The 15,451-nt window shown below is 47.3% G+C and overlaps 1 protein-coding gene across 3 annotated transcripts in view; it reads right to left on the reverse strand.

Moving 5' to 3' along the window:
• The window catches only part of pHCl-1 (pH-sensitive chloride channel 1), a 104,329-nt gene that overhangs the window by 43,245 nt on the left and 45,633 nt on the right, over positions 1-15,451 (reverse strand). For all 3 annotated transcript variants that reach the window (XM_065428841.2, XM_065428839.2, XM_065428840.2), the window contains exon 2: positions 6,824-6,977. In XM_065428841.2, coding sequence (XP_065284913.1) covers positions 6,824-6,918 — 95 coding nt within the window. In that variant the 5' untranslated portion in view covers positions 6,919-6,977. The remainder of the gene's footprint in view (positions 1-6,823; positions 6,978-15,451) is intronic.

A 15,451-nucleotide genomic window follows, 5' to 3' on the forward strand; every position in this document is an offset into this window, starting at 1 on the left:
TACTCACATATTGGTGGTGTATTTGAGAGCTATGTATATTGCTTCCAGTTTGCGACTCCAGATGTACTATTATATGAACTTTCTAGAATTGCGTAATCGTTTTAGATAGTTGAGTATAGAGTCAACTTGATAGTTTCGTTTTCCGGAGATTCGCGATTTTAAACAATTTTTATAAAAACATTGACGGCCTAAATAAAACGTTTGCGGCCAGTACTCGCTACATTTCCACTTTTTCTTTCGATTGCAACAAATCTCGTCCAATTTAATGTAATCGCTGCCAACAAAAGCGATTTCTGCTTACCCCGTAATTAGATAGGAGCCCCCGGGCTAAACCTTCCTCTTAAACCGAGCGCATAATAAGCTTGAAGAAAAAAAAAAGAAAAAAAGTAATAGATAGCATCCAAAAGTAACCAGCATCATTATGGGCGTTATAATCGCCCCTTCGCCGGAAAGGACGCACAGCTAAACGTATATTCCGCACAGCTCTTTGATGTATTCTCTTTATTATGCCTTTATTTTTTTTGGCCGCGTATGTAGAACTGTTTATGGAGCCTACATCTGCACCCTATGTCATCCTACATTGCGGATACGCGAAGTCAGCATGACACTTTACGGTTGGTTCGCGTGGGAGCGTGCGAACACTAGCTCAATTCCAAGCATACGCCATGATTCGAAGGCAACCCCGAGTGGTGGACTTTTTTGTTTCTATGCGTGCGAAGCAGGAAAATTTCAGGCACGGGCCGCGTCACAACAACGCAATGAAAGAATTCACAACAGACAAAACTGAATCAAGAAGAAGAGAACTGCGAAAGAACGCTGAAGAGAGTATAATTTGTTTTTGCGAGCGCTCTTTCGGGGCTGCTGCACGTTCTCGCCGCGTTGTTTTGTTTTGTTTCGGCATCATGGCACTGGAAGCTGAGCGCATGCTGGCCCATGTTGAAGCCACAGAGTTGCTCACTCCTGGCCCAGCGCCCGGGAGGAGTGAGTTTTTTTCGGTATCTGCAATCTTTCGCTGTACCCCAAACACAGGCACACACACACACACACACAACGAGCAAGTGCTTTATATAGCGACCACACGCTTTCCGCTCTTTTCCCGTCCCCAGATGCACGCGGTGGCAAGTGACAGTTGTACTACAAACGCAAGTGCATGGAGAGCACGCACAAAGCTCCTGACACCAAGCCGTTACTCGTGTTGGGACGCCTTCAAGGACGGTGAAGCCCGTGATCGAGCGACCCATGGCTACGCGCCGGACATAGCCGAGAACTCGAGGTTCGCCGACGAGCTGCCAGCCTTGGAGGCTTCCGGAAGCCTGTGGGCTGCTTCGGCCGGCTTACGCTCACCACCGAGAGCGCAGCGGAGTCCCACAGATCAAGTTTATAGAAGCAAACAGCAAATCGGTCCTGGGAAGCTGCTGCTTGTTTAACTTCATGGCCCAGTATACGCTTCTTTCTGTGAGTCTGTATAGAATGTACGAAAATCGTACGAACCTTTATGTCGAATTCATCAACTTTTTTCGTTCGAAAGTGATGTTTACCACTGTCCAGCTGCCTTCGCTACTAATATGCCCTACTTGAATATTTCTTCTTACGAACGATTGTTGCGTTAGAACGTTTCTGACGTGTTCTGACCCTGGGGGCCCTCAGCTTCCAAAAAAAAAATAAGAAATTCATTGAATAGATACTGCCACCTGTGATAACGGGTATGTATACATTTGTACATAACATGTATGTGTGTATGAGCGAGAAGAAACGGGGTTGACCGAGGGGCTCAATTTTTATCAATCGTATCATAAGAAGCCAAGAAGCAGAGACACCAAGTACAGCATAGCGGAAATTACTGGTACTGGTACGAAAGGACACAGGTACCAGACGCGAGGATGCAAGGACGCAAGGACCACAAATACGAAGAATGAGTGTGCGCAAAATCTAATAGTCGCCACACTCAGCTCGCGAGAAGAAGGTAAAAGAAAAAGAAAGAAGAACACCCCGCCTCAGCGAGCCAAAAACTCAAGCCGAAAAGAAATGTCATTGCCCAATCAGCAGAAAAAATTGCCAAGCCAGGCCCACTGGTACCGCAAAGGGTATTCGTGGAGAAAGCCAACCAAATGGCTTCGGCGTCCATGTATTTTCGATAAGAGCCGCCCAGACAGCGTGGGCGGTGCATCAATTCGTAAAGTGCTTTACGTCTACACCGAAAACTCGCCCTTGCATGTATTCTGCTGTGCGGGGTGCTTCACCACTGTGCGCGTTGGCTCAGTAGGAAGATAACAAAAAAATACGGAGAGCAGTTGCAATCTTGGTATTTCTAGTAATTGTATTCTGTTGCACTCTGTGCGGCACACGCAATGCGCAAAATACGCTTCTTGGAAGCCTCGCTACGGCATGGTTTCTGTGCGGAGATGTTTTTCTGTTGCACGAAAATTTTCGTAGACATTTAGTGTGCCCGAAAGCTCAAGTAACATGTAAGAAGTACCAGTAAGCCAAACATCGAGCCTTGCTGTAAGTCATTCAACTAGATAGTTTCTGATAGACGTTTTGTTGCAATAAGTTTACTGGTATTCTTCTGCACGTCATTGTCGTTAGCATCATCATCATCCTTTGTATTCCCACTGCAGAGGACGAAGGCCTCTCCAAGGCATCTCCAATTACCCTTGTCTTGTGCCCGCGAAGCACCCCATCTTATGCCGACAATTTTTCTCATTTCATCCCACCACTTGATTATCAGTCCTTCTTAACTGCACTTCTCTTCTATTGGCATCCATTCTGTAACTCTAATACACAAGCGGTTATCTGTCGAATGCAATGCACGAACTACCAAGTTCCATTTCGTCCTGTTTATGTCAACTAGAACATCGGCTACACTCGTTATCTCTGTAGCCTACAAGCTGTCTTCCTGTCTGTTAACGATCTGCCTATCAATTTCGTTCCATCGCTCGTGGTGCAGTGCTTAACTTTTTTTCAAGCATCACTGTCAACCATCAAGTTTCTTCCTCACATGTTAACAGCCATAGAATACAATGATTTACACTTTTCTTTTTTTCAAGAATGTTGGTAAGCTGCCAAGCACGACTTCGTAATGACTACTACTTGCACTTCAAACCACTTTTACTCTTCCAAAAAGTTTCCGCTTATGAGAAGGGTCCCGTGTGAGTGATTGGCTTAGATAGACCTACTCTTGCACATATTCTAGAAGCTAACCGCCGATAAGAAATGTTCGCTCTCTAGCCAGGCTATTGAACGTTAAATTTGTTTTCTGTCTATTAATAAAACCTACTCTTACACTTCGTTGTCTGAAATCTACAATAATTTGTTACAAGTCATCTCCAGCGTGGCTATACAGGTACGTTCTTCTGCAGGCACGGGTGTGCTAAACCAAATGTAAAGTAATGTTCACCTTGTGACGAATTCTCTCTAATTAAGCACAACCTACTCATCCCCCTACATGAAAACACAGGAAACGTGGGTACAAACACGACCATTTTATTTTTCTGCTTGGCGCCTTTCCAGACCAGGCTCGTAGCTAAGCAACACGAATTCCGACAACAGCTTCCCGCTAACCTACCTTAGATAGAATTACATCAAATATGCATTGCGTGGCATTGGCGCTTTGTTGGAACGGGTATTCTTTTTTCTTTAACAAAGGTGTGCACGACCTCGATGTCGCGTTGGCAGGCAACTACAGCAACACCAGTGTCGATTCATAGAATGCAAAAATTGTTGCACAAATACGTAATACAGCTTAGTTACGCTAGTCTATGGGCACACCAGAATAACCGGTGCGCATAGTTTTCTTTCCAAACAGTATTTGACGGGAAGCCGGAGTGGTTAGTGTAACGCAATAGCGCATGCAAGTATGTGACCTCTAGCAAATGGAGCCTATTTTCAGTGCTGTACGAGTTCCTGCACTCGTAACGTCAATAGTTCGCATGAATCCACGAGTGGCCGCAGCCGAAAGTCGCATCTTATACTTATTAGACAAATCAGGAACTGCGAGTGCCGTATAAAGTGCAGTCACTACTATACGTGGATTCTGTGTCGTCAGTGGCCACGGTGGCAACGGTGCCACCAAATTCCTACTTAACTATTATTTTATTACATTATGGGGCTTTACGTGCGAAAACCACTTTCTGATTATGAGGCACGCCGTAGTGGAGGTCTCCGGAAATTTAGACCACCTGAGGTTCTTTAAGGTGCACCTAAATCTAACTACACGGGTGTTTTCGCATTTCGCCCCCATCGAAATGCGGCCGCCCTGGCTGTCCTACTTAACTATCATAGCTTTAGCATCGTGATAATAGTAATGCTTAACGCGAAAATAGAGTTGACCAAATGAACATTACAAATGTCCGCGCCACTTGAATATAGCCCAAACCTTTTACTTTGAACAACATAAACAAGGGAGGGGAATTACTCAGCTGTGCAGCCGCCAAATCGGTTTCATGCACTTATCCATGCCGATTCGTTTTCTTCCTCTGGTATTCCGTTTAGCTCACTGTTATCAAGTTCGCTATACGCGACTCGTTCGTTTTCACATCAGCCGGTACGTGCAAGTACGAAATAATTCAACTTAGCACGCTATGATCTTTTTTTTTTTACGATGCTCGAGAAGCACTTGCCGTGGTGCCAATCTCGTGTACTGCGTAACACCTGCGGTTAGAATTATATTCCACATTCGTCACCATGGCCGTCAGTGGCACAGGCTGAAAATCCCAGGGCTAATGTTGTACGCGCACACAAATGAACAAGAAAGTGGACAGGAGAAGGACCACCACAACAGCTCGAGCATCGCACGTGTATTATTACGGGAGACGTTGGTTAGGCACTTACCTGCAGCAAACTGTGTTCTCGCACGCGTTAATTTTCCTTCTCCTTTTTATATGTATATTTATTTAACACAAAATAATAATTTTCTCTATATTTTCCATGGCTTTGATGTCTGTTTTATAGTTCTGGCTGTAACTGACGTCACAATGTTAAATTTCAAACACCTCCGCTGTACCGCAGAACGAGCAGTCACAGTGCACATGTTTTGCTCCGACTGAATTGTGGCCCTTTCTCCTGCTCGGGTTCAGATTCAACTGCACGCATTGGCTCGTTTTAAACTCAATCTGTTCATCGCCGTCGTCGATGGAAGCCGACGCCCCACGGACTGTCGTGCGGCAAAATCCACCGGATATTTCGTTGCTCCGCGCAAGCGAGGCCGGCTTGTGTGTGCGTCTCGTTTATCACGAAAGGTCAATGCTCTTGCCATTCGGTTACTTCTCCTCCCCTGCCGTCTGACTTTCTTTTACAGATGGAGACTACCGTCTGGTAACAGCGTGAGAGCCTTAGAGAAGGGCTCTCGGACCAAGTTTACTCGATTACTTCGTCCCGGAGGCGTGGCTTTCAGACATCACGCAGGAAACATTCTACCACACGAAAATACACTCGAAGAGATGCCGTAGAAAGTGAGTTATACTTGGTTGCAACGAGAAAGCCATGCTCTTTGCTTTTCCCCGCGAGTTTTTGTCCCCACTATCCTACCCACGCATCATGCCTGTGAACCTCTCCGGGCATTCGCAAGGATAGCAGCACCCACCAATGAGGCGCCTTTTTGAAATTTATGCTCGCAATGCAACTATTCCTCTGGAGCAGCCGAGACGGTTTTTGCAGTACTTTTACCGCTGGCCTCGCCAGCTGCTGCAGATGTCTCTGCGGCCAATGCCCCACCGCTTGTGTATTGATCTTGCTGTAGCTACGGTGCTAACGTCCCCGGCAGTGAGTCAGAGAACGAACGCCGCCACCAACAGTAAAGAGCAACTTTTTTTGTTATTTCTCTCCCTCCTACAAAATGTTCATCCCTGTCTAGAAATTGTGCCGCGGAGACCGAAGGTCAAAATTGCAACGTTAATTCTTGGTTGCTTCAAATGAAACAAGTAGTGGTTGTGATCGCACAGCCCTGCAATAAATCTTAGAAGATATTTACTTTTCTTTCTTACTCACCGCGTTTACATGACAGGGCTAACCTTGAATGACCTTGCAAGCAGGTTTTGGCCAGTCCAGTTGTAACAATGTAGTATTTAACTGCGAACGCTCATCAAACTACACAATTTCCGTGCTCCTCTAAATCACACTGTGAATTACCGTCAAGGGCTCCTCGCGGCAAATAATCTTCCAGGTATCATAAAATTTCACCACCTCTATTTTGACATAGCTCAGCCGTGTATGCGTTGATGACATTACATTTATTTTAACAGGACCACTTGCAACAGGGATAATGGGTTGCAGGAGTAACGTGGTGTCGCTGTAGTAATATAAGCTCTTGTAACACACGTACAAACTCAGTTAGTAGTCAACACATCTCATGTGCTCTTTGGTCGTCCCAGCCGTATTAGTGGTGCTTTGAAGGTGGGTCGTTAACATCTTGCTGAATTCGCGATTCCAGTATGTGTGGCACACTAAATTCGCGATGGCCGAGTGCTTTGAGCAACGCAAGGACGTGCTGTTAATTATATTTCACATGTCCATAAATTGAAATTCTACGTTCCTAATTTGTGACTGGCGTCTTCGGACGCACGAAGGAAGGTAATAAAACGCATCGAAAGTGTAGGCTCGAACCCCGCAACCCCTTGTGGTTCGCCCCAGTAGTACACAGAGATTCTCGAAGGTTGGCGATCGGAAAGGAAGGTAGATGTACTGCAGTAACTGTCTCTCAGTAGAGGGCGCATGAACCACACTGCACACGGGTAGATGAATTAAAGAGGAGACGAGTGGTGAGAAGGGGGCGAGCACTCGAGAAGACGAGAAGAGTAGGGGAGAGGGGGTTCTCCAACTGTACTACCTGATGAGGTGCGAGTCAGCCGAGGCTGCCACGGGCGACGCCGGCGGCAGCAGCAGCAGCAGCGCGGGCAGCAGCAGCAGCGGTAGCAGCCGCATGACGCCGCCGCCGAGGAGGGGGTCTCGCGCAGCCGTCACAGCATGCCGGCCGAGCTGGCCTGCGGCCAGGGAAACACCGTCACTCGAGCAGTCCCTTGCTTTTTGCATCAACTGGGATTGTGACAAGGCCGGCATTCGGAGCCGCCCCGCCAGCGAACATTCTCAGAAAGGTGCACGAACACGTCGAAGCGTTCTCCAACGAGAGATTTCGGCGACATGGAGCCACCCACTGTCAGCGTCAGTAGATTAAGTTACGTAAACTGTCGTCAAAATCTTTGTTTTACGTGAACTTTGCGAAAAGCTTGCCGTTTTACGAAGCCTGGTAAATAGGCGGAAATTCTGCCTTGCAGTCTGGCAGTAGCGGGTGCGTCCAAAACAGAGTCCTAGAGGCTTTTTTTTTTTGTAGCTACGCGGACACGTATGAGTAAAAGAAGAAATGTAATTACTTAAAAACTGTGAGGAACGATGTTAGTAAAGTACGATCATCTTTGCTATGTGAGATCGGAAAGGGTGCTGCAGGCAAATGCCAGCAAATAATTGGGATAGTCTACCATGTCGATTCATTCAGGTGTGCTCTGTATTACACCAGCGCTGGCATGCTTATCATCTTTTATTGCATGGCTTCGTTATCAAAATTCGAAACTAGCACGTGCCTCTCGAAAATGCCTTGTGCATCCAAGAAAATGCCTGAATCACTTACACGCTCAAAGCAGGAACGACTTCGAAATTGACTGTTTTTGCAGGATTTGCGCCCCTCAAACGGAGGCAAAGACTTAATACCACTGGCAATAATGCCGTCCGAATAAAGCAAGACAGCAAGCTGAAGGCTAAGTTCGCTGTAGAGGATAGTTCGAGCAACGAATCGCGCTTCCGGGGGCTGGAAGTGTTGTGGTCTCGCTTGGTTTTTATTAAACCAGCAAGGGTGTTGAAGTCTGCAAAGGAAGACGCAAGCTAATCAGCACGAAGGAACCACTCGTTTATAATATGCTGGTTACTTTATGCCCAAGGGCTTTGGAAGGTTTTCTTCATTTATTCAAACCTCCTTTGATCGGTAAGATTTTATTTATTTAGTGAGTGAGTGAGTGAGTGAGTGAGTGAGTGAGTGAGTGAGTGAGTGAGTGAGTGAGTGAGTGAGTGAGTGAGTGAGTGAGTGAGTGAGTGACTGAGTGAGTGAGTGAGTGAGTGAGTGAATGAGTGAGTGAGTGAGTGAGTGAGTGAGTGAGTGAGTGAGTGAGTGAGTGAGTGAGTGAGTGAGTGAATGAGTGAGTGAGTGAGTGAGTGAGTGAGTGAGTGAGTGAGTGAGTGAGTGAGTGAGTGAGTGAGTGAGTGAGTGAGTGAGTGAGTGAGTGAGTGAGTGAGTGAGTGAGTGAGTGAGTGAGTGAGTGAGTGAGTGAGTGAGTGAGTGAGTGAGTGAGTGAGTGAGTGAGTGAGTGAGTGAGTGAGTGAGTGAGTGAGTGAGTGAGTGAGTGAGTGAGTGGGCGGGCGGGCGGGCGACCAGGCGCAGTACATGCAAGTACGCAGATGAGTAATTGAGGCAGTTTACTTGTGGAATCTAGTAAGTAAAGGGATGTGCATTTAGCCGCACTTAGTTCAGCGTAGAACAGTGGCAGACTTATTGCTCTCGGGAAAATGTTGCGGTTGCGAATAATGCCACTTACAAAATGTTCGGACGAATAGAAAGCCAGGAAAATTTGTTCTTTGACTTTGAGAAAGCTTGGCCCGCCAAGTTCTTCTCTGAATCAGCTAATTGCAGTGTCGCAAGCCTCCATTTACGGCGTCGAAGCAATCACGAGCTGGTCACCAGGGCGCAGTCTAGACAAGAATAAAGGCTGGAGCCCGGCCAGCCGTCAGGCGACCGCTATCGACCTTCTCGAGGCCTTGCGATGCACCTGCTTGGGGCTTTGTGCTTGTTCACCCAATACATAGATCAAGTGTCAGAAAGAATATGAGAAGTACTTTAAGTACCGGTGAACCTCACAAAGAAGTAATGCAATAAGGGCACTAACTTTTTTATTCTTTATAGAAAGAAATATATTCCGCTCAAGTAGGACCGTCGGTTTGTTAAGGGTTTGATATCTTGAAAACTGTCGAAACATTAGTGCAATAAAGAACGTTAAGTGAGATACAAGTTCAACCCAAAAATAGTGAATGCAAAAACAGATATCAAAACAAATTTAACACGAACGTGCCGTAAATACGGCTACACACACAAACGCACACACATAAAAGTGAGTAATGGCAGATCTTCAGTGGCGAGTGTAACGGTCAATGAAAATTAAATAATTTCAGCTCAATAGGCACATCCTGTTTTTGGTACGTTGCGCTAAATGTGTTAAATATGCACAGGCCGAGAAAAAAATGTTAATGCTATAAACACTGCTCTCTCCTTGTTAATAAAGAGCATATGAATGTTCGCACAGATCACGCAGAATGAGCTTATTTCTGAATGAATGAGCGAAGCATCATGTTGGAGACGAGGCGAATGGGTATTTGGCAGGAACTTAGAAGTCTGCATTAGGGAGTGGGCAACAAATACGCTATTGACTCAAAGCAAGTTTAATATCCGCGTCAAGGCATAGTTGCCTTGACAAAAAGTATTTAAGAACCACGGGTAGGCTAAACTTATGTTTGTGTTAACATTCTAATTGCCTAAAAACAAACTAGGAGAAAAGGGAGCGTGCCGCACTGGGAACATGAACAAATTTCTTTCTCGTGTCGCGTGATGTGCTCTAGCGATTCACCTAACATGGTGGTCAGGCAAGCATTTATTAGCGTACCTATCTAGTCATATAGCCTGCATGCATCAAGTCTCGCTTTTCTTTGAGCACCCGCAGTGGTTGCTCAGTGGCTATGGTGTTGGGCTGCTGAGCACGAGGTCGCGGGATCGTATCCCGGCCACGGCGGCCGCGTTTCGATGGGGGCGAAATGCGAAAACACCCGTGTGCTTATATTTAGGTGCACGTTAAAGAACCCCAGGTGGTCGAAATTTCCGGAGTCCTCCACTACGGCGTGCCTCATAATCAGAAAGTGGTTTTGGCACGTAAAACCCCAAATATTATTATATTATTTCTTTGAGCCGTTATGTGCATACTTTGTCTTGCCAGAGACGCGTTATATACTTCCCTTCGCCTTTCTTATCATTCCACACTCCTGACCAGGAAACTATTACCAATATAGGTGTGGCCAAAAACAGCGGCAGATCTACATCGATATGTCACTCTAGAGTACGGAGGCGTGCAATAATTTCCAGTTATCTTGGAACTGTAATTCGCATCTCACATTATTGAAAGGCTACAGTCTACACTAACAAACACTGACGTGTGCCTTAGGTACCTCCTCGGCTTAAGAAACACTCGGCCACTTCAAGCTAATAGAAAAAAAAGCCGTTGATTCAGTGCCAATACAGTTCGTTCTCGAACGAAAGATGAATACAAGGACAATGTTACTGTGAATATGTTGGAGCAAATCGGTGCAGCTGTGAAAGAATGAAAGGTACAAGTAAAAAACAAGAAGAAAAGTGTGGTTATTATGAATGCATCACGAAGAACGGCTTCAAAACAGTATCCTGGTTATTAGCTTACATGGTTAGCTTCTAATCACTAGAGCCAGCCATGTTCTACAAAGTAATTTTGCAGGAACAACGTCCAGCTATAAGGCGACAATGAATACTGCCATAGAATACATGCGGCAATAAAGCAAAGTTCACCGCAGCAAAACCATTCCGGATCAGTATAATGGTTATTTCGGTTCGCTTTACTTAGTGGCGGTAAAGTGAACTTATACCGGGAATTGACGTTGAACACTTGGGGACCGTGCATTCAATGTTATAGCGCTATATAGAAGAATAAATGGTTACGTTAGCAGCGTTAACCAGGCGTCTGCGTCTTATTAATAGAGAGGTAACATTTACGCTACCCACCAGGTTAACTTAATCGCCCATGTTTCTCCGTGGACGGCTTTCGTGTGAGCATGATTCAAAGTGAGCATCCGCTACCAATCCTACAAGTTGAAATTGAAGAACTAAGACAGGCATGTACTTCCTTTTTATGCGCATGCCATTCCCTCACATGAAAGCAACCAAAGTCGCTAAGCATATCATATATTGAACTACTGTTACATTGATTTCCGCAGCCTTCCCAGACCCCGAACAACCCCCCGCCCTCTAAAAAGAAGAACAAATAACGAAAACACACACACATATGTACTGCTTTTTCGTGATAGCTGAGAATTGACCATGCTGAGTTTGCGGTGATGCTACGTGCCTGACCGTGTTTTGTTACTCCCGAAATTGAACTATTGCGCGAGTTTCTCTCGCACTCAATTGTGAAACCTTTTGTAAGCATGTGCATCTTTTAGCTGTAATATCTATGCACATAAAGTATGGAGTTCCACAACACAATACGTGTCGAAAAGAAAAATAAAGCCAAAATAATACGCATTTCTATTTGCGCACATTAAATGACGCATAATAAGACCCAGTTGAGGCTATCAACAGTGGTATTTAATTTGCAGGTTATGCACGGCAAATAACTCTAGATTCTAGTTTTTGGCGACAGATGTACGACTGCTTCCTTCTGCTTCGATGTTCTCTCACTTCTCGCTGCATCAGCACTGTGTGCTCAAAAATACCTATGAGCGTAAGTTTGAGAGTGCTCTCTCGAAACCCAGCGCAGTCACAGAGTTAAGTGAGGCATGACTCCTACGTACACCCACACTTGCATGCTACCCCAAACCAATCGTTCGTGAATTCCCGCATGAGAGCACATCCAGGTGCTAGTATTGGTCATGCAGTGTGCGTCTTTCAGTTTCGCCGTTTGCGTAGCCTTGCCCTCTGAGAATAATGCTCACGATGCATCGAGGTGCTTCGCGCTCAACGCTTGCCTATGTACGAGCTTCGCCCTTCGTCCAGTTTTTCGTCGACTTGAGTATATTTCCACGCGCCAAAGCATTTGTATGATTGTCTAGAGTGCGTCCTGAGTAGCAAAACAAACTGAGATGCTTAGACAATAGCCTCGAGTATAGAAGTTCTCCGATAGTCACTTAGAATGCGTCTTCTTGTGGACAGGATCCGTAAGTTTGGTTTGCGAGGCATCATGTATTGTTACGAACTTTGTACCGCTGCACCACGATTACGGCTTTGTGGTCCCGTAGCGCTCGTCACCCGTTTCGTGACAGAGCGTTGGTAGCGAAGACTCCGAGCCTGGCGTCGATGAGAATAATAAAAGGGACTTTATACATTATATACAGGTTATCATACAGGACATGAACGGGTCGGCACTGGGGCCGAGTGCTCACAACAAACGCGACTGTTCTCGCACGGCGACGTCTGGCGAAAACGCGTGACACATCTCACCCCAGTCGGGAGCGATACTGTCTCCCGGTGGGTCGGCGGATCCTGTTTTCGAGGCGGCCTCCTCGCCGCTTTATAATCCCCGAGAACCATTGTCACTCAAACGGCCCAATACAAAGTCAGCACACGACGGTCGTCCGAGGGGTCCAACCAGCGACCGCGCTGGCCACCCGGTTCAAAGTTCGCGCGCGCGGTGACCTCCAGGCAAAGGGAGGTGCGGCGCCGGGCTGTCTGGCACACGCTGACACGTCCAAACACGCTGCTCGCCGAGGCTTCTCCCGCAGGACAGCGCTGCCTGACGGCTCAGCATCTTGCCTTTTCAAGGGAGAATTTGGGCGTTCGCAGGATAAATTCTGCATCTTGCAGATTCGGAATCCGGGCTTGTGGTAATGGCACAACAGCATCCCCGCCCTCAGATAAGGCGCCGGGAAGACGAGCTGCCTCCACGTGGCTCGGATGCCAGGCGCGCACGTTCGTCAGGCTCGTCCAAGTTCACGTCCAGTGTCGGGACGCCAGGTAACTTCACGTGCCCAGGTCCGACTCGCCAGGACAGGAGCTCTGCTCACCGCGTCGTCGCCAAGGCACCTTGACCAGCTCCGCTCGGGTCGTTCCTAAGACCTTGCTTCTCGCCACTGGTCCCGCTTGGTCGTTCTGCAGCTTGCAAAACCGACCGGCAAAAGGCAACACTCAACAAGAACAAGTGCCCTCTGTCTCCCGTCAAACACCAGACAAGGCCATAATCCAAATCAACCTAACTAAATCGCTATCCCCTTTTTCTCCCGCTGCAACAAGAGGCAGGTGTACGATCTAGCACACAAGGCTCAAACAATCAGTTTTCAAATTAACAACACACCAAAATAGAAACAATTAATAATAAGCAATAATAATGACAAATAGAATGGTCCCCTTGAAATCGCTTTGGACCGAAAACATACTTCTGAGGAAACAAATGAGGTCATTCATTTTTCCCGGCGATATTTTCGCGTAATCCGAAGCTGCTTATATCTGCGACCCTGCTTATCCGTGTAGCGGCGGTACAATAAGCCAGATTCCTTGCCAAATGAAACCCCCTTTTTTTCCACTCCCCGTTTGACGCTCTTCCTCAGATCGGCTAGTGAACAATCTTCCTGTTGCTCGCGAATCCGAGTTTCCCTTTCAACTGCAGCCTGCTCCTGCCAGCTGGCGGAAACCGGAGCGAGTGTGGAGCCCGCGTCGCCTAATTGCGGCGTCGCGTCTATATCGCGGCTAGCACTGCACGCGTCACTCCCACTCACCTCCAGGACCCGCTCGCCTAGGCCAGCCTCCGAGCTCTGCCTCTCCCGTGACTGCTCGCCACTCAAGTTACCCCGACCGGTCCCTGTACCGCACCGCTGTTCGCTCACCGACGCTAAGTCAAGTTCCCTCGACAGCGGGCGCGCTTTGGATCGCGTGGGGGCCATGTACGCCCCGTCGGCAAAGAATGATTTGCCGTGATCCCTCAGCAGCTGCTCCGAGCTATTTGAGAAGAGGTAGGAAAATTGCTCCGGGAGGGCGGCTGACACAGCGGCTTCGGTGTTAAGTTTCCCAAATTCTCCTTCAATGATAACCGTTGCGATCGGTAAACAGACACTCTCCTTCTCGGCCACTTGCCGTATCCTAACGCACTCTCCCGTAAAATCACTCGAGGAGACGAAAGACGGGTGAACAACGTCCATAGTTGCTGCAGAGTCCCGCAGTGCTCGGCACTTCTTGCCGTTTACCTTAATTTCCTGCACATAGGGCTCCAATAGACGTATGTTTTTGTGAGTTTCCTGTATCGTTGCAAAAGCAATTCTCTCTGGGCAGCTTGCAGCGATGTGCCCTTGCTTTTTGCAATTGTAGCAGGTTAACGGTTTCCGTTTTGCAAAAGAACGCGTCATTTCGTTTCGCTGTTTCGGACCATCGTCATCATTCTGAGATGCATTCTGTCCTTCCCTTACAGTTTCTTTGGTGAGGGATTCGTCGTCCCGAAACTCGCGACGCGTGATTTGCTTCCGTTCGTCGGGCTTCCCGGAAAACCAATCTCTCCTATCAGCTTTTTCTACGCGCACTGCCTTGCTGTGCAAGCTGCGGCGGGTGTAATACTCTTCCGCTAACTCTGCTGCCTTGTTTAGCTTAACCTCCTTTAGCCTATCTTGCAGCCAGAGCCGGACATCCTCATCAATGCAACGGTAGAACTGCTCCAACGCGATGCATTCGACGATTTTGTCGCGGTCGTCGTAAACCTCTTCGCCCTTCAGCCATTCCACCAGGTCGGCTTTTAGACGAAACGCGAAGTCAACATTCGACTCCTTACCCTTTTTTGCATACCGGAACCTCTGCCGGAAAGCTTCGGGCGACAATTTGTACTTCCGCAGTAGCGCTTCCTTCACATCACTGTAGCTCTCAAACGCCTCTTTCGATAAGCAAGTTATTACGTCTGATGCCTCCCCAGGAAGCAAGGCTAACAGATTCTGTGCCCAAAGGGATCGCTCAATGCTATTCCGTTCGCACACGTGCTCAAATTTCACGAGGTATTTGGCCATATCCTCTCCGACGACAAAGGGTGGAAGTTGATCGCGTATTCTTGGAACGTTAGAAGTGAGACTAGGCGCCGGCGAATTATTTCGGATCTCCAACTCTTTCATTTTAAGCTCGTGCTCACGTCGCTCCCTCTCTCTCCTTTCCTCCTTTTCCTCTTCGCGACGTTCCTGTTCTCTCCTTTCCTCCTTTTCCTCTTCGCGACGTTCCTGTTCTCTCATTTCCTGCTCGCAACGTTCCTTCTCTTTCCTTTCCTCCCTTTCCCGACGTTCATTGATATCCGCCCAGGCCTCAGCGGCTTCCTCAGCCGTTACGTCCCCAGTCCTCATGACCTCAAGGATCGCATTCTTTCTTTTGGTTGAGCCCAACTCAATGCCCAATTCCTCACAAATTTGGAGAAGTTCCTTCACCTTGTACTTCTCCATCGTTCACACTGTCCTCCTGCTGTTTACCCTTTTTGAATATACCTGCCGTACGCTACTATAACACTACTAGTAAGACATATGCAAGTATTTCACACACTGCCCTGTTTACCCCCTCAGCATCCCCTGGTTTTCAAAACACTCTTACTAGGCTTGAAACACACAACGTTATCACAATGCAACACCAAATCCTTCCCTAAGCTACTATAACCTGTGTCAGAGA

This window comes from Dermacentor albipictus, chromosome 4, assembly GCF_038994185.2.
Source record: "Dermacentor albipictus isolate Rhodes 1998 colony chromosome 4, USDA_Dalb.pri_finalv2, whole genome shotgun sequence".
Classification (NCBI taxonomy): domain Eukaryota; kingdom Metazoa; phylum Arthropoda; class Arachnida; order Ixodida; family Ixodidae; genus Dermacentor; species Dermacentor albipictus.